This window comes from Sylvia atricapilla, chromosome 18 (assembly GCF_009819655.1).
Source record: "Sylvia atricapilla isolate bSylAtr1 chromosome 18, bSylAtr1.pri, whole genome shotgun sequence".
NCBI lineage: Eukaryota > Metazoa > Chordata > Aves > Passeriformes > Sylviidae > Sylvia > Sylvia atricapilla.
Window position 1 is genome coordinate 1,854,767 of NC_089157.1, and position 18,529 is coordinate 1,873,295.

The following is an 18,529-nucleotide window of genomic DNA, read 5'->3' on the forward strand; positions in this document are numbered from 1 at the left end:
TGACACCGCGGTGACCACGCAGCCCTGTGCTCCATCCCTGCCGTGGGCTGCTGTCTGCACGGGCGTCAGCCGGAGCAGCCTCGCCGCAGGCAAGAGGCTTTCTAAGTGCCAACGAAGCCGCTGTGAATCCGCCCCGGAGCCGGCGGCGGACCCGGCTCCGTGCTCTCAGCTCGGCGCTGATCGGAGCCGGTACCGAGACTCTCTGCCCGCTCTGGCCGTGCCCCGTGGGTGCCTCCCGGCGCCAAGGGCAGGGACGCCGGGCTCTGAGAAGCCGGGGGGCTCTCTCACGGTGAGCGGAGACCAGCGGCTGTGCGGAGAGTCCGGCGGGTTCTGCCGGCCCGGGGGCCGCTCCCGCCGCCTCCCCGCCCCCGGGCGGGACCGGCCTCTCCCCGCTCCACTCCGCATCATCCCCCGCCGCCTGCTCTGGCCGGGGGAGCCCTGCGAGCGGCGGTGAGCGAGCCCCGGCGGCCCCGTCCGGCGGTGAATGAACCCCTGCAGCCCCGTCCGGCTGTGAGCGGACCGTGCCGTGCCGTGCCGTGCCGTGCCGTGCCGTGCCGTGCCGTGCCGTGCCGTGCCGTGCCGTGCCGTGCCGTGCCGTGCCGGGCCGTGCCGTGCCGGGCCGGGCCGGGCCGTGCCGTGCCGTGCCGTGCCGTGCCGGGCCGTGCCGTGCCGGGCCGGGCCGTGCCGTGCCGTGCCGTGCCGTGCCGTGCCGTGCCGTGCCGGGCCGGGCCGGGCCGTGCCGTGCCGTGCCGTGCCGTGCCGGGCCGTGCCGTGCCGGGCCGGGCCGTGCCGTGCCGTGCCGTGCCGTGCCGTGCCGGGCCGTGCCGGGCCGTGCCGTGCCGTGCCGTGCCGGGCCGTGCCGTGCCGTGCCGTGCCGTGCCGGGCCGTGCCGTGCCGTGCCGTGCCGCCCCGGGGCGGGCGCTGCCCGCGGTGCTGAGCGGCAGCAGCGCTGTCCGCGGTGCCTCGGGCCCCGGCAGCCCTAAACCCCCCGGCCATGGGGGCCCGCGCCGCCGGCCCGGGGGGGGACGGCTACAACGAAGACCTGCTCCACAAGGTAGGGCTGGAGATGGGGATGGAGGCATCGGGGAGGGGGCTGCAGAGCGGGGAGATGGGGCAGGGCTCCTGCTTGAACTTCCCAGCAGATTGGCGTCCCTCTGCCGTCCTCGCTCCTCGTCTCCCGGCGGGGCCCGCCTGTCACCCCCCTGTCACCGTGCCGGTGCGGCGGCAGCTCTGTCCCCGCGGTGGGGATGGGCAGCCCGCAGGGACTGGCCCCGGTCCCAGCCACATCCCGGCCCATGGCAGGCAGGGGGGTGGCAGGATTCGGCGTGTTTGCGAAGCCAGGAGTGCTGGAACGGGGCCAGCCCCCGCTGTCCTGTGCAGGACCAGGGCGGGTCAGGGGCCGCTGAACTCCGGGGCTCTGTTTGCCAGAAGCAGATTAATGAGCCGGCGCTTCCCTGCCATGAAATAGCCGTGTCTCAGAGACGTCCGTTCCTGCCCTTGTTGCTTTGAAATCCTCTTTTGCAGTGTTTCTGGGACTGTGTTTTGTAACTGCAATTGCACGGAGGGTGGTCAGGGTTGGTGATGTCCCTGCAAGACGTGGGGCGCTCAAAGCTTTGCTGCGGGGACAGCAGCAGCGGGGCTTCTTGCTCTCTGCAGTCAGGCGCTGCCCTGCAACTCCTGGTGTGATGGAGAAGATGCAGATTTATGACAGATCCACCCATCACTTCTTCCTGCTGCCCTCACACTGCTTTCCTGCAGTCCACAGTGACTGTGCAGGAACTGGAACCCTCAGGAAAAGCAGGAACAGAACAAGGATGTTGTTCAGGGATGGAACAAGGCAGGAGAAGGGCTGGGGTTCTGTGGATCCCTTTTCACCAATCCCAGTCTGTTCTGTATCCTGCTGTACTCAGGGCAAGGTGCCCAGCCTTTGATTAGAAGAAAATATATCAGTTACTAGCAGCTCTCATTTCTGTTGTACATGGAATACATAGAACATGCCCCCAGGGATGACTTGAGAAACTTTGATTCTTTGCAAAGCCTTAACTCTCTCTTCTCCAGGAAAGAGCTGCAGCAGTTAAGAATGACATTGGTGGAAATGAGGCTCTGGGCAGAAGACCTGCCCAGGCAAATAACCAGTCCAGTCCCATGTTCCCTGCTGTTTCCCTTGGTATTTTTCTGCCTCTCCTGGCTGGGCTGCTTGTCTTGCAGAAACAAGGCTGTTCTCACTCCAGGGAAGTGAGGCAGCAAATACCTCACTAGATCTTCTGTCTGAGCAAGCAATCGCATCTCAGATGTGCTGAAAAACCCCAAGAGAGCTTTGCAGTCTGGATACAAGGATTAAATGATTTCAGGTTGGTGGCTAAACCCAGGCCTGGGGAGGAAATGGGCCAGGAGCTAACCAAAGCAGGAACAGCAGAGGTTTATTCTTGTCTGTTCCAGAAAAGTTTTGCTTGATACAAAATGCTGATTTCTGCTCTCAGATGGTTTGACCCATTGCCAAATTATTCTTCCTACTCTGTGATTCCTGGATCCATCGAGCTAGAACAAAACCCAAAGGTGGAAGGATGTGCTCCTTGGCTGTGGTTCATCCAAGGTGTTAACAGGGGGTTGCAAACACGGATCTCCTGCATGATCTGAGCCAGGTTTTGTTTGATGCACAGCCCTAGAGTTCATGTCTGTAGCGCTGAGATACAGCCTCTGCCAAGGCAAGGGCGCAGCCAGGCTAGCAGAGGGCTCCAGACTCTCTCTCAAGCTGCTCTAAGTGTCTTTGCCATGGTGGAATAGTGCCTGGGCAGGTGGGAACAGCCCTGAACTGTCCCTGTGGCACATGGCATCTTCTAGCAGCATCCAACTCCACCCCTGGAGTACTGCATGGAGCAGGGTGGAGGCGGCACAATTTTGTATAAAGAGCAGGTTAAAAATAAGTCTCAGGGACATGGCTGTTGTCAGCCCCTCACCACCCCACTCTCCTGGTTTGTGTCACCCTCAGACCTCTCCCAGTGCCATGTCCCAGCTGAGCTCTGCAGGCAGCTGTGCTGGGGGGCACGTACACATTTGCCACAATTTGTTCTGCTAAATCCTGCTCACCTGGGCACAAACCTGTGGGTTTGGGGCTGCAGCAGCTCTCTGAGAGCAATATCAGAGCCTGTGGAGGGCACTTCTCCCTTCCCTGACTGGGGTTTTACCCTGTCAGGCTCCCATTAGCTATATTTAGCTCAGGTCCAGGTTCTGCATGTTAAATCTTGAAAATGAACTGGGAAGACAACCTCAGCCCACATGCGCTGTCCCAGATCTCCTCCCGCTTGGCTGCCACCAGAATTGCAGCCATTGCCTCCCTGCACTGCCTTGACAGCCATGCAAAATCTCTCTTCCCTCGGCAGGTTAGACCAAAATATCTCTTTCCTTTGCAAGTATGGGATGTTTGAATTATTTTGCCTTGTCCCTGCAGCCCACGCCAAGGGACGAGTGAACCCTCTATGTCTGGAAGTGATCCATCTATGTCTGAATTAGCACCAAAACTAACTCAGGGTATAGGGAGGGATATTTGCTCTTCCCCTAAGGCAGACAAGTCTTTTCAGGAGGTTGTTATAAGCTGTACCTGCTTTTCTGGGGGGCTGTGGGGTGGTAGAGAAGTCAGATTACCTCTCCCCACCCAGTGGAAATAATTTCGCTTAGCTGGAAACAAGGATTGCTTTGATTGTACTGGGACTCAGCAGTGGTGATGCCACCAAGTGAATGTCCAGATCTTGGGAAGGTTCCCCTCTGTACCTTGCCCAGCCCTGGAAAAGCACTGCGCCATCTCCACACACCAGGCAGAGAGGATCAACAGCACCAAAAGGAATCTTGCAACATTTTACTAAAGTTTAAAAAAAAAAAAAAAAAAAAAAAAAAAAAAAAAAAAAAAAAAACTGGAAAAACGCAGAGGCTGAGAAGTTTGGGGGAGGTCAGTCTGTGGCTGAGGATGGGGAAGAGTCAGGACAGCTGAGGAACTTCGTCACTGGGACACTTTTTACTATCATGACTCAGTCGTGTCCAGTCTGAGGTTTCAAGGCCTAACTACCACATCTTTCCCACAGTGGGGTTTATGTTCTTGTTTTATGTTTATTTGGTAACCAGGAAGGAAGTGATTTCCACTGTGCTGTTCCTCCACAGAGCCCATGAGCTTTTCCTAAAGTCATTAGGAATATCTCTTGGCTAATCCAGGCCAAATTTTACTGTTATTATTAAGTCATGAAGCAATTCATGAGTTGTCTCTATTATGAATCCCATTTAAATTATTAATAGAGGAATCTGCCTTTTATACATGTTCTCTGTAAACCCTGGGCTCTGGAGGCTTTCTGGTGCTCATTCCAACTAGCTCTTCTCCCTCCATAATTAATGCTGTTCTCTGCATTAACTTCTCCCAAAGACACCACTTCAGGGTCTACCCAGTCTTGTTGCACATCCCAGCACCAGTATTTTACTTGGAAATAGTATATAACATCAAAATATACAGCTCTGAGGTGCAGAGGCCCCATGGTAATGAATTCTTGGAGTGCTTTCCTATCCAGCTGTTCCTGGGCATATCCTTCTCTCTGCACAGGGAAGAGCTCTGGGCCCTAGGGAAAAGTCAAGGGGGGTGTGGGCAGGGAAATTTCCCCCAGGAAAGGGGTGACCCAGATCCTCTGGCCCAGAGATTTCTGCCTCCCAACATTCCCCCAGATCCCGTGCAAGCTCCAGCTCATGAGGCTGCTCTGAATGTACAAAGATCTGTAAACAGCCGAGGAAAGGAGGAGGGAGAAATCTCTCGCTGTGGATCTGGGCACAGGTTGCTGCCTTTCAGCACACAGTCCTGTGCAGCAGCCTGCATCTGGCAGAGGTGCAGGGCTCCCTCCTGCCAGCAGCTCTGCTCAGCAGGTCAGGCTTTTCCCAGGACGGGTTCAGTGTTTGGGATGTGTTTTCCAAGAGAAAGTGCTGATTCACTAAGGCAAGCATTCACTGAAGTGTATCAGCATGAACAAGCTCCAGGCAGGCTGTAGGGTGGTGCTTTATGCAAGGCAGGATTCTGATTTCCTGCCAGTCCACATCCCTTCATTGTTTGTGCTCCTTAAGCTCCTTGGCTTTTGGTTTCAGCCCACTTCTTTGGGACCTGTGGGGTGCAGAAACCATGGTGCTCGGTGCTGTGAATCCCACATGGCCTCCCAGGGTATGGAATCAGGCCTTGATCTGCTGGGGCTGTTCAGGCATTTGGTTAAACACATTCCTTCACACTCACCCTGTGTTTCACAAGGGGAAGTGCAGTGCCTGAAGTAGTGCCGAGGTTGGTCACACCCCAGGGCACTTTGGGACAGGAGAGGGATAGGACCAGATGTGCACAGTGGCTCCCCTGTGTACTGGGGAGGTACTGAAGCACCTTCAGGGTGGAGACAAAGGACTGAGGTGTCACAGGATGGAACAAGGCTGCTGGAGCTGCACAAACACAAACCAAGCAGGGGAAAAACAGATGCAGCCAAGTGTAGCAGAAGAGGATGCAGGGAGTGGTCCAGCACTTCACGGGCTCATCCCTGCAGCCTCAAGGGGACAGGGCACCAGTAACAGAGGAGACACTCCATGTTTGCCAGAACTGCAGCCTCAGGAACACCCCTGTCCTGAAAGACAAAGCCCAAACCACTTCTAAGCAAGAAGCCTGGTAGCAGAGTTTTTATTTACACTTGTGTCCTGCAAAAGGGTTGAAAGTGCCTCAGTTTCCTGAAAGGATGAGAATGTTTGCCAGTGGCTCTGCGAACAAACCCCAGATTCCAGCAGAGGGAAGGGAGGTTCTGTTTGCACTGCAGGTCTCCCTTAGGTCAGGGATTTTGAGGGACACGGGCAGGAGCAGAAGGGAAGATGAGCTTCCCAGGGATGAGGTGTGTGTGCCAGGACCATGGGCAGTGTGGGAGCGGCTTAAGAGGTGACAGCTCCGACACCAGCACAGCTCCCTTGTCCCTTCTGCTCAGAGATGGGAGCAGTCTGGGGCCTCTCATGGAGGCTTGAGAGGCAGAGGGATCCCATGACTTCAAACCCATCACTCTGCAGGAGGGAGTGCTGTGGGTCCATGACATTAAGGCAGTAGAAAGCCAGCCCAGTTACCTGGTGAGGTTGCATGGCTGTGGCAACAGCTGTGTGCAGCAGCTGCAGGAGATGCTCTCTTTACTACACCGTTTTGGACTTAATCCAGTGACTCCAAAGTCCTCCCAGAGAGGTTTTCCAACAGGCCTGTGTGAGCCAAGGCTGCTTCTGCCTGGAAGCTTCCTGAGCTGGGGAAGAAGCATCTCTCCTGCTCACTCTCCATGACAGGCTGTGCTTTGCTTTTCCTCCCATCTCTCCCCTCTTGGACAGGGTGCAGTGATTTCAGGCCTGAACCTCATCCCATAGCACATTTCATTAATTACAGAGATGGACAAAGGGGTGGAAATTCCTCTCTGGGCAAGTGGCACAACCAAGCCTGACAGACCCAGGGGCTGGGTGGGTCCTTCTTGATCCTGCTGCTTTTGCTGCCACATCTTCCCCAAATGTCTGGCCCCAGCTCCCCCATCACCTGCACTTCCACTGATGCCCCTTTATCTGGTCTTTGCAGACAATCCTGGTTGGAGACAGCGGTGTGGGGAAGACGTCTCTGCTGGTCCAGTTTGACCAGGGCAAGTTCATTCCTGGCTCCTTCTCTGCCACCGTAGGCATTGGGTTTACGGTAAGAGGCCAGTCTCTGGTCCCTGGGATGTGCACTCACCCTTGGGGAGCAGCTTTATTTGGGGAATCAGATTCTATGAATCTGTGGTAAGCACAAAAAATTGGATATTTCCTTTGGGGCTGCTGGATGAGGCATTTGGTTTGGCTGTGTGCTTCTTGGCATGCTTTGGACTGCTGGGAGGGATGAAGGATGGGCAAAGCTCCATTCCAAAACCCCTGGTAGGACCGTGTCTGAGTGCAGCCTTATTCTTCACACACAGAAAGCTGCTTTTGGAGCTGCCCTGCTCTGCCAGGGAGATGCCAGCCTGTGTCCTGCCTGTGCCCAGCCTGGGGCCCTGGCGAAGTCAGGCAGATGGTGACAGTGCCTGGGAAAAGCACTTGGCTGCCATCCAGAGCTATTTGCAGAGCAGCCGTGGGGTCTCAAGTGGCTCTGATGTGTGTGTCCCCTCTCCTGCGGGAGCTCAGGACAGGGACAGTACTTGGGACCCTACTCCAGAGAAACTGTCATCCCTTCAGCTTTGTGACAAGGCTGGAACTCAGCAAGAGGCTGGTACCCCGGAAATGCAATTATTCACAGGAATTTTCTTTTTAGTCCAGGCCAAAGAAGCAGGAAAATGTGGCACCAGTGGGGATGGTCTGGGGCCAAGCTGCCCAGGGACCAGCAGCCAAGAGTGCCTCTGCCAAGCCATGGGCAGGCAGAGGAGGCTCAGCCACACCTGATGTCCACCACCTCCTGTCTGCCTCGTTTATCATGGAGCAAATGCCAGTGTGTGGAAGTGATGCTTAGCCAGGTGTTTTTCCTGCCCAGGCAACTTCATGAGCTCCAGCACAGTTTGCCATATCCTACCAGCCCCCTCCCCATCTTGCTACAAGGAAGCTCAGCCACTTCCAGGAGCTCTGAGTGCTTCCAGCCTCCAGCCCTGGGCAGTTTCCTGGCTCAAGAGCACGTATAACCTATAAATCCCCTGGCTGGGTCTGAGCGCAGTTACAGGACTGGAAATACAGGTTCTGTTTCCTGGGGGGCAGAGGAAGGCTTGGCTGGTGCAGGAGCTGGCAGCCCCAAAAGACTGTGGAGGTGGATTCCATTCAGAGGGCATCTCTGCCACTGGACCTCCTGCGTGGCCTTCACCTGGAGAGCAACGAGGGGCACAGCCCTGCACTGGTGCCCTGGATCTCAGTGGTGTGAGCAGGGATGGTGGTTGCCCTGAGATTAGCCCTGATACGGGAGAGGTGAGATATTCCAGGGAAAAGAGATGAGGAAGGGCTCAAGGCTCTTGTACATGAAGTGACGCCTGTAAGGCTGAAGGCCTTGGGCAGCAGTAGTGGACTTACATGGCGTTTTCCAGGGTGGGGTTTTGGGTAACACAACATCCCTCTCCAGGGATTGCTCCCACATTCCCATGCTTGGGCTTCTCCCAAATGAGGCGCAGTATGAGCTGGGCCCCAGCGGCTGCTGTAGGATGCTGTAGGATGCTGTAGGATGCTGTAGGGGGCTGTAAGCAGCCGGGGCAGCGGGGGGCCTGGGCCATCCCGGGGGAGATGCAGTCACCGCTGAACGGCTCGACACAGCTCGTGGCTTCCGGCTAACGGCTCCTGCTCCGCTTCCCTCCGCTTCCCTCCGCTTCCCTCCGCTTCCCTCCGCCTCCCTCCCGCCTTCCCGGGGCGCAGCCCCGCAAACCTCCCAGCCTGGGGAGGGAGTGAGAGCTGCCATCCCCACGGTCCCGGCGTGGCACGGTGGGATTTGGCATCTCAGCCCCGCACTCTGTGAGGGACGGGGTGACTGCTCATTTGTGGGGTGAGCAGTTCCTCCTCTCCCCGCCCAATGTCCGGAGCGATGTGCCGGGGCTCTGCCCGCCGTCCAGCGCAGCCGAGCCGCTAGCAAACCGCGGGGACCCCGCTGTGGGGGTGCAGTGGGGCAGGTTTCCACTCTTCAGCCTCCTCCTCCTCCTCAGCCCGTGCCCAGGCTGGGCCAGGAGGCGGCCGGGGCACGGCCTCGGGGGTGGCATCGGCCTCGGGGGAGGAAGGGGAGGAGGAAGGCGGGTGGGGCCGCGTCTCCCGCTGGCCCCGCGGCGCCGGGACTCGGCGGCTCGGCTCGGCTCGGCTCGGCTCGGCTGGGCTCGGCTGGGCTCGGCTGGGCTCGGCTCGGCTCGGCTCGGCTCGGCTCGGCTCGGCTCGGCTCGGCTCGGCTCGGCTGGGCTGGGCTCGGCTCGGCTCGGCTCGGCTCGGCTCGGCTCGGCTCGGCTCGGCTCGGCTCGGCTGGGCTCGGCTCGGCTCGGCTGGGCTCGGCTCGGCTGGGCTGGGCTCGGCTCGGCTCGGCTCGGCTCGGCTCGGCTCGGCTCGGCTCGGCTCGGCGCCATGGGCGGCCCCGATGGGGCGGCGGGGAGCGAGACCCCGGAGCAGAGCGGGGAAGCCCCGAAGAGCAGCGGGGATCTCCCGGCGCCGCCTCGGGGCTACGAACTGTCCGGCAAGGTGGGAGGCGGCGCGGGGTGGGCAGGGATGGACCCTCCAAGCTCCTCCTGAGGGGAGGGTTTGGGCTCGGCCCCCGTCTCGGGGGAGACAAAGAGGGGTTTAGGAAGGGTCCCGGGGGCCGCCCGCTTCCTCCGCGCTGCGATTGTGCCCAGAAAGCGGCCGCGAAACGGGGGAGGAGAAGGGGAAAGAGGCGGCAGCCCCAGCTGATCCCCCCAGCTCTTCTCTACCCCGGGAGTCCCCCGATGGGGCAGGTCCGGGGATTGGGGTTCCCCTCCCGGGAGGTGGAGATGGGGGGTCTCTGCCCGGGGCTGCGGGGGAGCTCTGTGCCCCGGAGCTGTCTCTGCCCGGCAGTGACAACAGGAGGGACCGGCGGCAGGAACAGGGTTTTGGGGGACTCTTGGGAAGGGAGGAGCATGGCTGAACTTTGCCCCCTGAAAGCACATCAGACCTTTTGTAGGGCAAGGGGCTCCTGCCAGCCCCGCAGCAGTGTCCCCATGGCACAGGGAAGGGGGAGCAGGACCCCATCCAGGCCACTGCAGCACCCCAAGGGCTCCGAGGTGGAAGCGGCAGCTGAGCCCCAGATCCAGCCCAGGGCCCCCCTTTCCCCACACTGCAGCTTGTGAATGTCTCTGCACCCCTGCCAGACCTCCTCCACTCAGGAGCCTTCCTTCCCGAGTGTCCCCCTCTTCCTCACCCCAGCCCAGGCAAGGGTTGCCCCAGGAAGCACTTTCCTCATCCAAGCAGCTCAGGGGAGGCACGGGACTGATGAACCTTTTACACACAAAATTTAATATACAGCCCCAGGCTGAGCCCAGCGCTGGTGGTGTCAGCCCTGACACCCCCTGCTGCCTCACTGACCTGGTTCTGAAATGGTCCTGCACACTGCTACTATCTCTAAACTGCTTTTATTCTTTTGCTTTTATCCTCCCCTCTCTGACTCCTCTCTCTGGAGGGCAATTTCCATATTTGAAGGAGAAAACCAGCTTTCAGCTTGGTCTAGAGTGAGGTGGAGGCAGAACTGAACAGGGTTCCCAGCTCTCCACTAGTCCTGGGAAAGGATTTGACCAACAGAGTGGTAGCAGGAGGCTGAGCATTTCCAGCCACCAGCTTTGGCATTTGCTGTGCCATCCCTGTGGAGGGTGGCCATGACCCACTCTGTTTGCCTGACCAGAGACAGCAGGGCTGCAGGGATTTACTTTGCAAGCTCCAGCATCCTGGCAAGGCAGGCAAGCGGGGATGGACCTTCCTGCTGAAGTCCTGGTCGCTGCTATTTTCCATGAGGGGCCATATGCAGTCAGGTCAATGGTTGCTGGGCAGGAACAGGCTGCTGCAGGTAGGCAGAAAGCACAGAGCATCAGGAAAGGCTGTGCCTATGGAGCCCAGTGGCTGCTCACTGCCTGAGTCCGGCAGTGCTGGAGCTGCTGGAGAGTCTGGGCTGATCCTGTTTGCTTAGCAGGAGGGGAAAGGCACCGTGTTTGCTTTGGTGTCTGCAGCAGGCACCAACAGGGAGAGAGTCCCGGACACACAGGGTTTGCCCAAGCCACGCATCAGCCCTTGGCCTGGGCACACCCGGGTCAGGGGCAGATTGTGGGTGGAGGTGGCTCCACACATTTGGGAGATGTGGCTGGTTCTCTAGGAGCCTTCTGGGCTGGGAGGTGGCCAGGGCTTGGCTAGGAGATCTCTCTTCTCGCTGCAATACTTGCTTTCACACCAGCTCTTCCCCTCTTTCATGGCTGGGGGCTGCTCTGCTGCCCTGGGGCAGCACTTGGCTGCACCCTCGGGGTCCCATCCCACACCCAGCTCCCACAGGGCTTCCCAGACCCATCAGGACCAGCCCTGAGGAAAGAAATTAAGGGAGAGGAGGAACTGGGGAGGGCTCAGCGCCAGTCAGGGCTGCTGCTCCCTCCTTGTCCTGCTGACATCTCTCCCTGCGCCCATCTTGCAGGTGATGTTACTTGGAGACTCGGGCGTGGGGAAAACCTGCTTCCTGCTCCAGTTCAAAGACGGGGCCTTTCTCTCCGGGACGTTCATTGCCACCGTGGGCATAGATTTCCGGGTGAGACCACCACAGCTGCCAGCCTCTCACCTGCCTCGACTCACACCTTGGCCAGGACAGGGTGCTGAGCAGGGGGAAGGAGGGTTTACAGCGTCTGTACCCCGTTATCTCCCAGCCAGGAGCAGGTGCTTGCTGAAACCCTTCACCCCTCCCTGGGAGAGCAGTAACAGAGAGATGAGCCCACTGGTACTGTCACCCCTTACCTTTAAATCAGCAAACAGTCTGGGTTTAGCCCATCCCAGCTGTGTTCATGGGCTGGGGGGTGTGTGCTTGGCAGGCAGTGTGCTCCACCATGCAGGCCAAAGCCAACAGGTGGGGGGGACAAACACTGGCTGCTGTGATTTCATTCCTTGAAAGGGCTGAAATGGGCTGCTGAGAAGTTGTTAGGGTTACCAGATCCTGTTTAAACCTCATGCTGCTCTCTGCTCACCGAATTTCAGCTGCAGGGTCTCTCTGAGGGTGTCTAGAGAGGCACAGCTGTTTGCAGCACAGGGCAGAGCAGGAAGGAAGTCATGGGGGTGTCCCCAGGCAGGGCTCTGCCCACAGCCACTGACACGTGTCGAGTGCGGTCAGTGCTTCCTCTGCCCCCGCAGCTGCAGCTGCTCTGGTTTTCTGCCACTTTTTCTGCCCTGGCTGTGTTTGGCTTTTGGTGGAACTGGGGGCTTGGTGATCAGGGGCTGGGGGAGAGCGAGGGCTGTGGGTTTGGTTTGAAGGGGCCATGAGGGCTGGCCTTATGATAAAGTCATGAAAGAAGGAAAATCTGCTGTGTCCTGCTGCTGGGCTCAGTGCTAGTGTCCCCAGAGGTGTTGCCAGCCCGTAGGTACCTGCTCTGCCTCATGCAAGTATTCCCTCCAGCAGCTCATGGCTCTCCTCTCTACGTAATCTCCAGAGTCTCCTAGGGCATGTTTTTGTTTTATCCGGCCCATTTGCTCAAATGCTGTCATCTCCACATGGGCTGAATTTCCATTTCAAACAATTCCAGGCAACCAAATTATTTATAGGGGTCTTCTCTTTCCAGACTCCAAGTACAATTATTTAGGAGTCTTAAAATAGCTTTTCAGTAGTTTTTGCTTTTCTTTTTTCTGGCCTCTGGAGAGAAGCCCCTGCGCTTCCAAGATGAGAACAGTGATTGCCTAAGCCTCAATAGCTGCCTTCCCAGCTCAGTTGGAAATGCCTCTTTCCTTTCCTGGTCCCAGCCCAGCCTGGCTGCAAACCATCCTGACCCAGGAGATTTCCTGCTGCCATGCTGGATATGGCTACACACAACCCCTCCAGCTCAGCGTTTACTACCTCCTTTAAGAACCAAGCAAGGCTCCACCAGCAAGGAAACCTGGGTGGGATACTCAACATCACACAGTGCATGTGCCCAGGCAGTTTGTAGCATCCAAAGCCCCTAAATTACTGTAAACAGGCTGAATTTTTAGTGCAGCAGTGGTTCCTGAGCACATGGAGCTGTAGAGTCCCATCAGAAAGATCAGGGCTTTTTGGTGAGCAAACATAAAAGCACACCAAGGTGTCATTAATAAATGCAAATTTATGTGTGGTTCAGCCATGCCTCCCCCCTTCCACATCTCTGCCAACTTCCCACGGATTGCTGCAGTCTCAGAGCTTCCTGGCAGGAGCCAGAGCAGGTCGGTGTTCCTGCGATTTGCTGGACAGTCGTCATTAACTGACTCATTAGGGGACTTGGGAGCCACAGGACAGGGACTCGGGCTGTAGGAGATGAACGAGGCACTGGATCCAAGGCAGGCTGGGATCTTGCTGTCTCGTCTCTGCTGATTCTGCTCTTCACCCTGACTCGAGGGGTTGCTGCTCTGGGATGTCCCTGTAGCTGCCAGAAAAGCAGGATCATGGTTTGTAGCAATGAGGCTTCGATGTCCAGACCCACAAGCAGCCTGGCCTCATCCCACTGGCAGCCTGGCTTCATCCCACTGCCTTGGGGAGAGCAGCTGAGGGGCTGCGGAATGCCAGCTCAGTGCCAGGGCTGGCTGGCACACGCACCAGGACATGCTTTGGGCTGATAAACACGCTCTCCTTGTTTTCTGCAGAACAAAGTGGTGGCCGTGGATGGTGTGAAGGTGAAGCTGCAGGTGAGCTTTGGGAGGGGGGAAGGAATTTCCAGATGAGTGTGGTGATCCGGCAGGGCTGGGAGCCACAGGAGCAGACCCAGCTCGGGGAGGTTGCTGTCCCTGCTCTCACCAGGGCAGTTTCTTGGCAGATTTGGGACACAGCAGGACAGGAGCGTTTCCGCAGCGTCACCCACGCTTACTACCGGGATGCCCAAGGTGAGTTTGGGGTCCAGCAGGGATAGGGGGAGACTGTCCAGAGCACATCCCTGCAGTGCAGCAATGCCTCTGCCTCTTCCCCTCCAGCCCTGCTCCTGCTCTACGATATCACCAGCAAGATGTCCTTTGACAACATCCGTGTGAGTCCCAGTGTGGGTTGGGAGTGTTTCTCCCCAGGGACTGGGGTTGTGGGTGCCCTGCTTGGCTGGCTGGGTGTTTGGGGCAGTTGGGAGCCTGTTTTACCTGTAAGCACTTATTGTTCTGGCCAGACCCAGCCAGCTGAGAGCTCATCCCAGGGCACTTGGCTGGGTGCTGCATGGCTGGGTGAGTTTTGTTTAAGGACATGGTGAATGCCTGAGGGAGAAAACATGGTTTGGGAAGGATGTGAACTGTGGCTTGGGCTGTAGCCAGGAGACGGGGCGTTTTCAGGACTGCTCATCTGTGATGCTGGAATAATTCCTGGGCCAAGTCATTATCCCTGTCCTCGTGGGGGAGAGATGGGGGTGCTGAGGGGTGGAGGGCTGAGAGGGAAGGGAGGGGGGTACCGAGGGGTGGAGGGCTGAGTTGGGAGGGACAGGAGTACCCCTCACCCCGACACAGTCCCGCTGCCCTACAGGCCTGGCTGACGGAGATCCATGAGTACGCCCAGAAGGACGTGGTCATCATGCTGCTGGGCAATAAGGTGCGTGCAGGGTCCCCGTCCGCCCCGGGGCTTGCTGTGCTATGCCGTGCTCTTGCCATCCCCATGGCTGTGCCGGGATGGGGCTCTGCTGTTTTCCGGACTCAGGCAAGCGCAGAGGTGATCCCAGCGGTTTTTGGGGTCGGGGCGGGCAGTATTCCCGGTAGCCAGCGGGTGGCAGCATGAGGCTGATGCTCCCGACACAAGATGCTCCTCGTATGGGATGCTTTGGTGTGGGATACTGCTGACTATGGGATGCATCCCTGGACCTCAGGTAACCCCAAGCCCTAGAGGCCAAACAAGGTCCCAGATTTTTTCCAGGGGTCCTAGGTGCTGCTGGGTGCCCAGTGCCCAACGGGATTTCCCCCTGGGACTGGATGTCCCCTGGATCCTGGATGGTGCTGGGTACTTCATTCCCAGCAGGGTACCAGAGCCTCCCTGGGTCCTGGATGCCCTCAGGTACTGCCCCAGGTCCTCAGTGTCCCCAGGTCCCAGGTGTCTCCTGACATCCTCAAGGCCACCAGGTCCCAGATGCTCCACAGATCCCAGATTCTTAGGGCAGTGGATACTTCTGGGTCCATGATGCCCCTTGTTCCTGTCAGCCCCCTGAGCACCCCACACTTCTGGTTTGCCAGATTCCCCAGGGTGCCAGCTGGCCTGGTGTGTGGTGCCATTTTTCTTCCCTTGGCAGGCTGATGTGAGCAGCGAGAGGGCTGTGAGGACGGAGGATGGAGCATCACTGGCTAGGGTGAGTTGTGCCAGGGTCTAACCCGAATTAAGCCTCCCCAGTTTCCTGTCCCTCAAGGCTCCCGTGCAGCCATACCATCCCCTCTGAGTGCCAAGACGTGCTTGGCTCTTGCAAGGGCAGCATAAAAGTCACTCGCATGCAAAATCTGGAGCAAGGCAAGGAGGGGATGACCCTCAAGCCTTGTCTAGGCTACAGGGATGATTCAGAGGACCAGGGATTGGGGATTGCCATTGATGGGGGTGTGCTGTTCTTGCAGGAATACGGAGTGCCTTTCATGGAGACGAGTGCCAAGACAGGCATGAACGTGGAGCTGGCCTTCCTGGCCATTGCCAAGTAAGAATCTGGGGACTGAGCAAGGGAGGTGTCCCCTGCAGCCCCACCACCTCCCACACAGCAGCACAATGTGGGAGGGGGTAACACAGCCCCACCACTCTAGGGAGCTGAAGCAACGTGCAGTGCAGCCGCTAGATGAGCCCCGCTTCCAGATCCACGATTACATCGAGTCACAGAAGAAGAAATCCAGCTGCTGTGCCTTCTCCTGAGGGTGGCCCAGAGGAGCTGGCGAGCCTGGGGGCCCAGGCAGAAGGCAGAGCAGGGCCCAATCCTGCCCTCAAGCACCGGAGGGAACCTTGACAAGCCAAGGTGGATGGGACAGTACAGTGGAGCAGAGTGCACGAGGAGGGCCCTTGCCCTGGTGCCAGATTCAGATCCTGCTGCCCCGCAGAGCAATGACCTGTGTGCCACCGTGGGAATCACTGTGGTGTCGTGACTGCCAGCCTGGCCAGTGTGCCACAGTGATCCATCACCTCCATCACATGAGCAGAGTGCAGGACACAGCCACACACCTCACTGAGGGACCCCTGGAGTGGCTGAAGGGGCTGTGCCATGAAGGAGCCCCCCTGCAGCCCCCAGTCCTGTCCTCCCCTGCAGCTATTCCTGCTCACAGGGCTGTTGTCCAACAAGGGCCTGGTCCAGCCCCCATGCCCCTGGTGCTGCCAGGCTCTGGCATTCCTCTAAGGAAGCTCGGCTCTGACCCCCCAGGCTGCCCCACACCCCAGTGCCCACGCTCGGCTGTGGCTCCTCACTTCTGCAGTTGCTGCCAATGGCTTTTATCCTCCTGCTACCACAAAGGCAATGATGTCCCCATTGTATCCTGGCTCTGCTCAAGGGAAGGGCTGGGATGGGGAAAGGTCCAGCCAAACCTGCTCCCTGCCCACACAGCTACTGTGAGAAGTAAAATTCCCCTGGGAGCATCTGAGCAATGCTTGGGACACTTTGGTACACACAGCAATTTGGAAAAACTTTGTTTCCCCCCTGTTGTAGCCACAGAAAATAGAGATTTGTTTTGTTGTTGTTTTTGGTTTTGTTTTTTTTTACAAGAAAAGGCTTTTTTTGTTTCAACAGCTCCAGGCTAAACCATCTCCAGCCTCATGTAGGAGATGCCCGTGGTGGCATCACCTGGAGTGAAGCTCCAGCCCTGCCACCTCCCAGGCCAGGCTGGGTTTCTCTCCCGTCACTGCCCATGTAATACAGCTATGCCTTCCTGCTGCTGGCAAATAGCAGCTGGAACCCACTTTCTGGAGACCAGATGCCTGAGAGCCTTCAGCCAGCAAATACAGCACTGGTGGGGCTCAGGGACATCCCTGGTGCTCAGCCCAGCTCTTGCTCCCTCAAGCACACTGTCCACTCCCCTGAGCACTACCCAGAGCAGTCAGATGGTGAATATTTGGTTGTGTAGCTGAAGCACTGATGCAGAGAGCAGCTGTGCAGGGAATGGCAGTGCTGCATGTAGAAGTCAGGGACCGTCCAGCACATCTGTCCCCATCAGTGTGTTCCCTGACCCTGCGCCTGACTGCCCGTGTCTCACCTGCCCCTGTGCCTCCTTCACCTTTGCTCTGCCCCTGGGTCTCTCTTTGCAAGTTTACAGATTAAAGCTGAGTATTTTTGAGGCTTTGCGTCTGTCTGATTGTTTATTGCATGAGAAATCCCTGCCCTGGGTCTGCAACGTGGGAGGTGGCTGCACACAGGCGCTGCAGAGCAGCTGGGCCGGGGGCAGCCTGGGAGCAGCCGTGAGGAGGGGGAAGCACCCATGGCCCCTGCCTCCCTGCCGGGCTGGGGAGTGCTTTCCTTGCACATTTCAGACAGACCAAAGGTGAGAGAGGAAGAGTAAACATGGTCTGTTAAATTAAAACCAACCTCCTCCCCTGCTGTTCTCATGGTGCGGAGTCCAGCATTCCCCAAATAACTCCGTCTTCCCACCAATGGCATTGCTGCTGCCGCTTGGCTGATGTCTGCAAAAAAATGCTGGATGGCTTCAACACAAACAGAGGTTGGCTCTTTTCTCTTCCCCCCCTCCTGCCTGAGCTCCTTTAACTTCACTCCAAGATGCAAAGGGCAGGAGGAGGCAGCTGGGGCGCGACGGTCCTGCCTGTGCCCTGCCATCCCGCAGGCACTATTGGACCCAAAAGCAGCTTCAGCTGTTTCCTTTGCTGCTGCCTTTCGTCCTTATCAAGGTCCCGTGCTCAAACCAGCCCTGCTGGAGCTGGGTTTTGCTTCCTGACTTAGCGCAGGGTACCCAAAATGTGCTCTAACATCTGCCCTTCCAAGAAGCTCACTTGTGGGGCTGTGCTGCTCACCCCCTTCCCAAGGGGCCGGCTGTGAAAGGGCGATAGATCCCCCTGTCCTGGGATAGGATACCACAGCACGTTTGCCCTGGTTTTCCTCTCCGCAGGCATTTGCCGCCGGCGGCCGTGGGATTGCTCTCGGCCGCTTTTCTCAGCGGCCGCGGCCGAATGCTCAGCCGAGTGGAGGAAACAAATGAGCCCACCCTCGGCTCCCAGCTGAGTCCCGCGGAGCTGGAGCACGGCCACCCCGGGCACACGGGGGATTCCTCGGCCGCTGGGCTTCCTGAGCAGGATTTTGGGGCAGAGCGCCTTGTGAGAGACAAGTCCCATGGCATGCAGCTGTCTCCGCCTTGCTTGACTGTCAGCAGCTCGGTTAAATGCGATCGTGGCTGCCCTGAGGACCTTTGCTCAGGAACTTCAGCCAGGCCCTGCACCGGGAGACACCTATGGTGCCTCTGTGTCATCCTCTGGGACAATCCCAGGAGGCAGCTCTGCCTGGCACCAGAAGCCCTGCGGCATGGCTGGAGCAGCCCAGGCTTGTTGCTGCCTTGCTCTGCCCTGGCTGAGCCTAAACCCCAGGATCTCACATGCTCATGACCCCTGCAGCTATTTCTGCTTCTCAGTCCATGAGCAGAGAACATGGAGCCAGGGCAGAGCAAATCGCCTCCATTTCCCCCACCTCGGGCCCCCAGCTCTAGGGTGCTGAGCAAGGTTCAGAGGAGGCTGGGGGAACAGGGCTGGTATCTCATTTCCACTGCCAGTCCAGTTCCCTGCCCACTTCCCGGCCCGCTTTCCCAGGCAGTTTCGATTTGGGAATTTTATTTTACTGTCCAAGCTTCGAGCATCCCTCCACCCTCTACATCGGATCAGCGCTGGGACGGACTGCAGCCTTCGAGGACCGGGCGAGGGTATGGGAGAGATGTTCCCCGAGAGACCACCCGAGATGTGCCGCGGAGCGGGAAT

General features: G+C 58.2%; 2 protein-coding genes across 4 annotated transcripts in view; both read left to right on the top strand.

Moving 5' to 3' along the window:
* The window catches only part of LRRC59 (leucine rich repeat containing 59), a 159,989-nt gene that overhangs the window by 85,608 nt on the left and 55,852 nt on the right, over positions 1–18,529 (top strand). The window lies entirely within an intron of this gene.
* RAB37 (RAB37, member RAS oncogene family) lies at positions 984–16,893 on the top strand. 3 transcript variants are annotated; one of them, XM_066331937.1, is made up of 10 exons: positions 984–1,054; positions 6,596–6,706; positions 11,120–11,230; positions 13,279–13,320; positions 13,449–13,515; positions 13,603–13,655; positions 14,132–14,197; positions 14,886–14,942; positions 15,199–15,275; positions 15,379–16,893. In XM_066331937.1, exons 1-10 carry the CDS (start codon positions 995–997, stop codon positions 15,482–15,484), a joined length of 750 nt encoding a protein of 249 aa, XP_066188034.1. In that variant the 5' UTR covers positions 984–994; the 3' UTR covers positions 15,485–16,893. The 3 variants fall into 3 exon arrangements, with proteins under 3 accessions (XP_066188034.1, XP_066188033.1, XP_066188032.1); XM_066331936.1 differs by lacking the exon at positions 11,120–11,230; XM_066331935.1 differs by lacking the exons at positions 984–1,054; positions 6,596–6,706 and adding an exon at positions 8,937–9,174.

Coding starts and splice junctions, on each gene's coding strand:
- RAB37 (XM_066331937.1), top strand. CDS start 995: ATGGGGGCCCGCGCCGCCGGCCCGGGGGGGGACGGCTACAACGAAGAC. Junction 14,943..15,198: donor ATGGAGCATCACTGGCTAGG/GTGAGTTGTGCC, acceptor CTGTTCTTGCAG/GAATACGGAGTGCCTTTCAT. Junction 15,276..15,378: donor GCCTTCCTGGCCATTGCCAA/GTAAGAATCTGG, acceptor CCACCACTCTAG/GGAGCTGAAGCAACGTGCAG.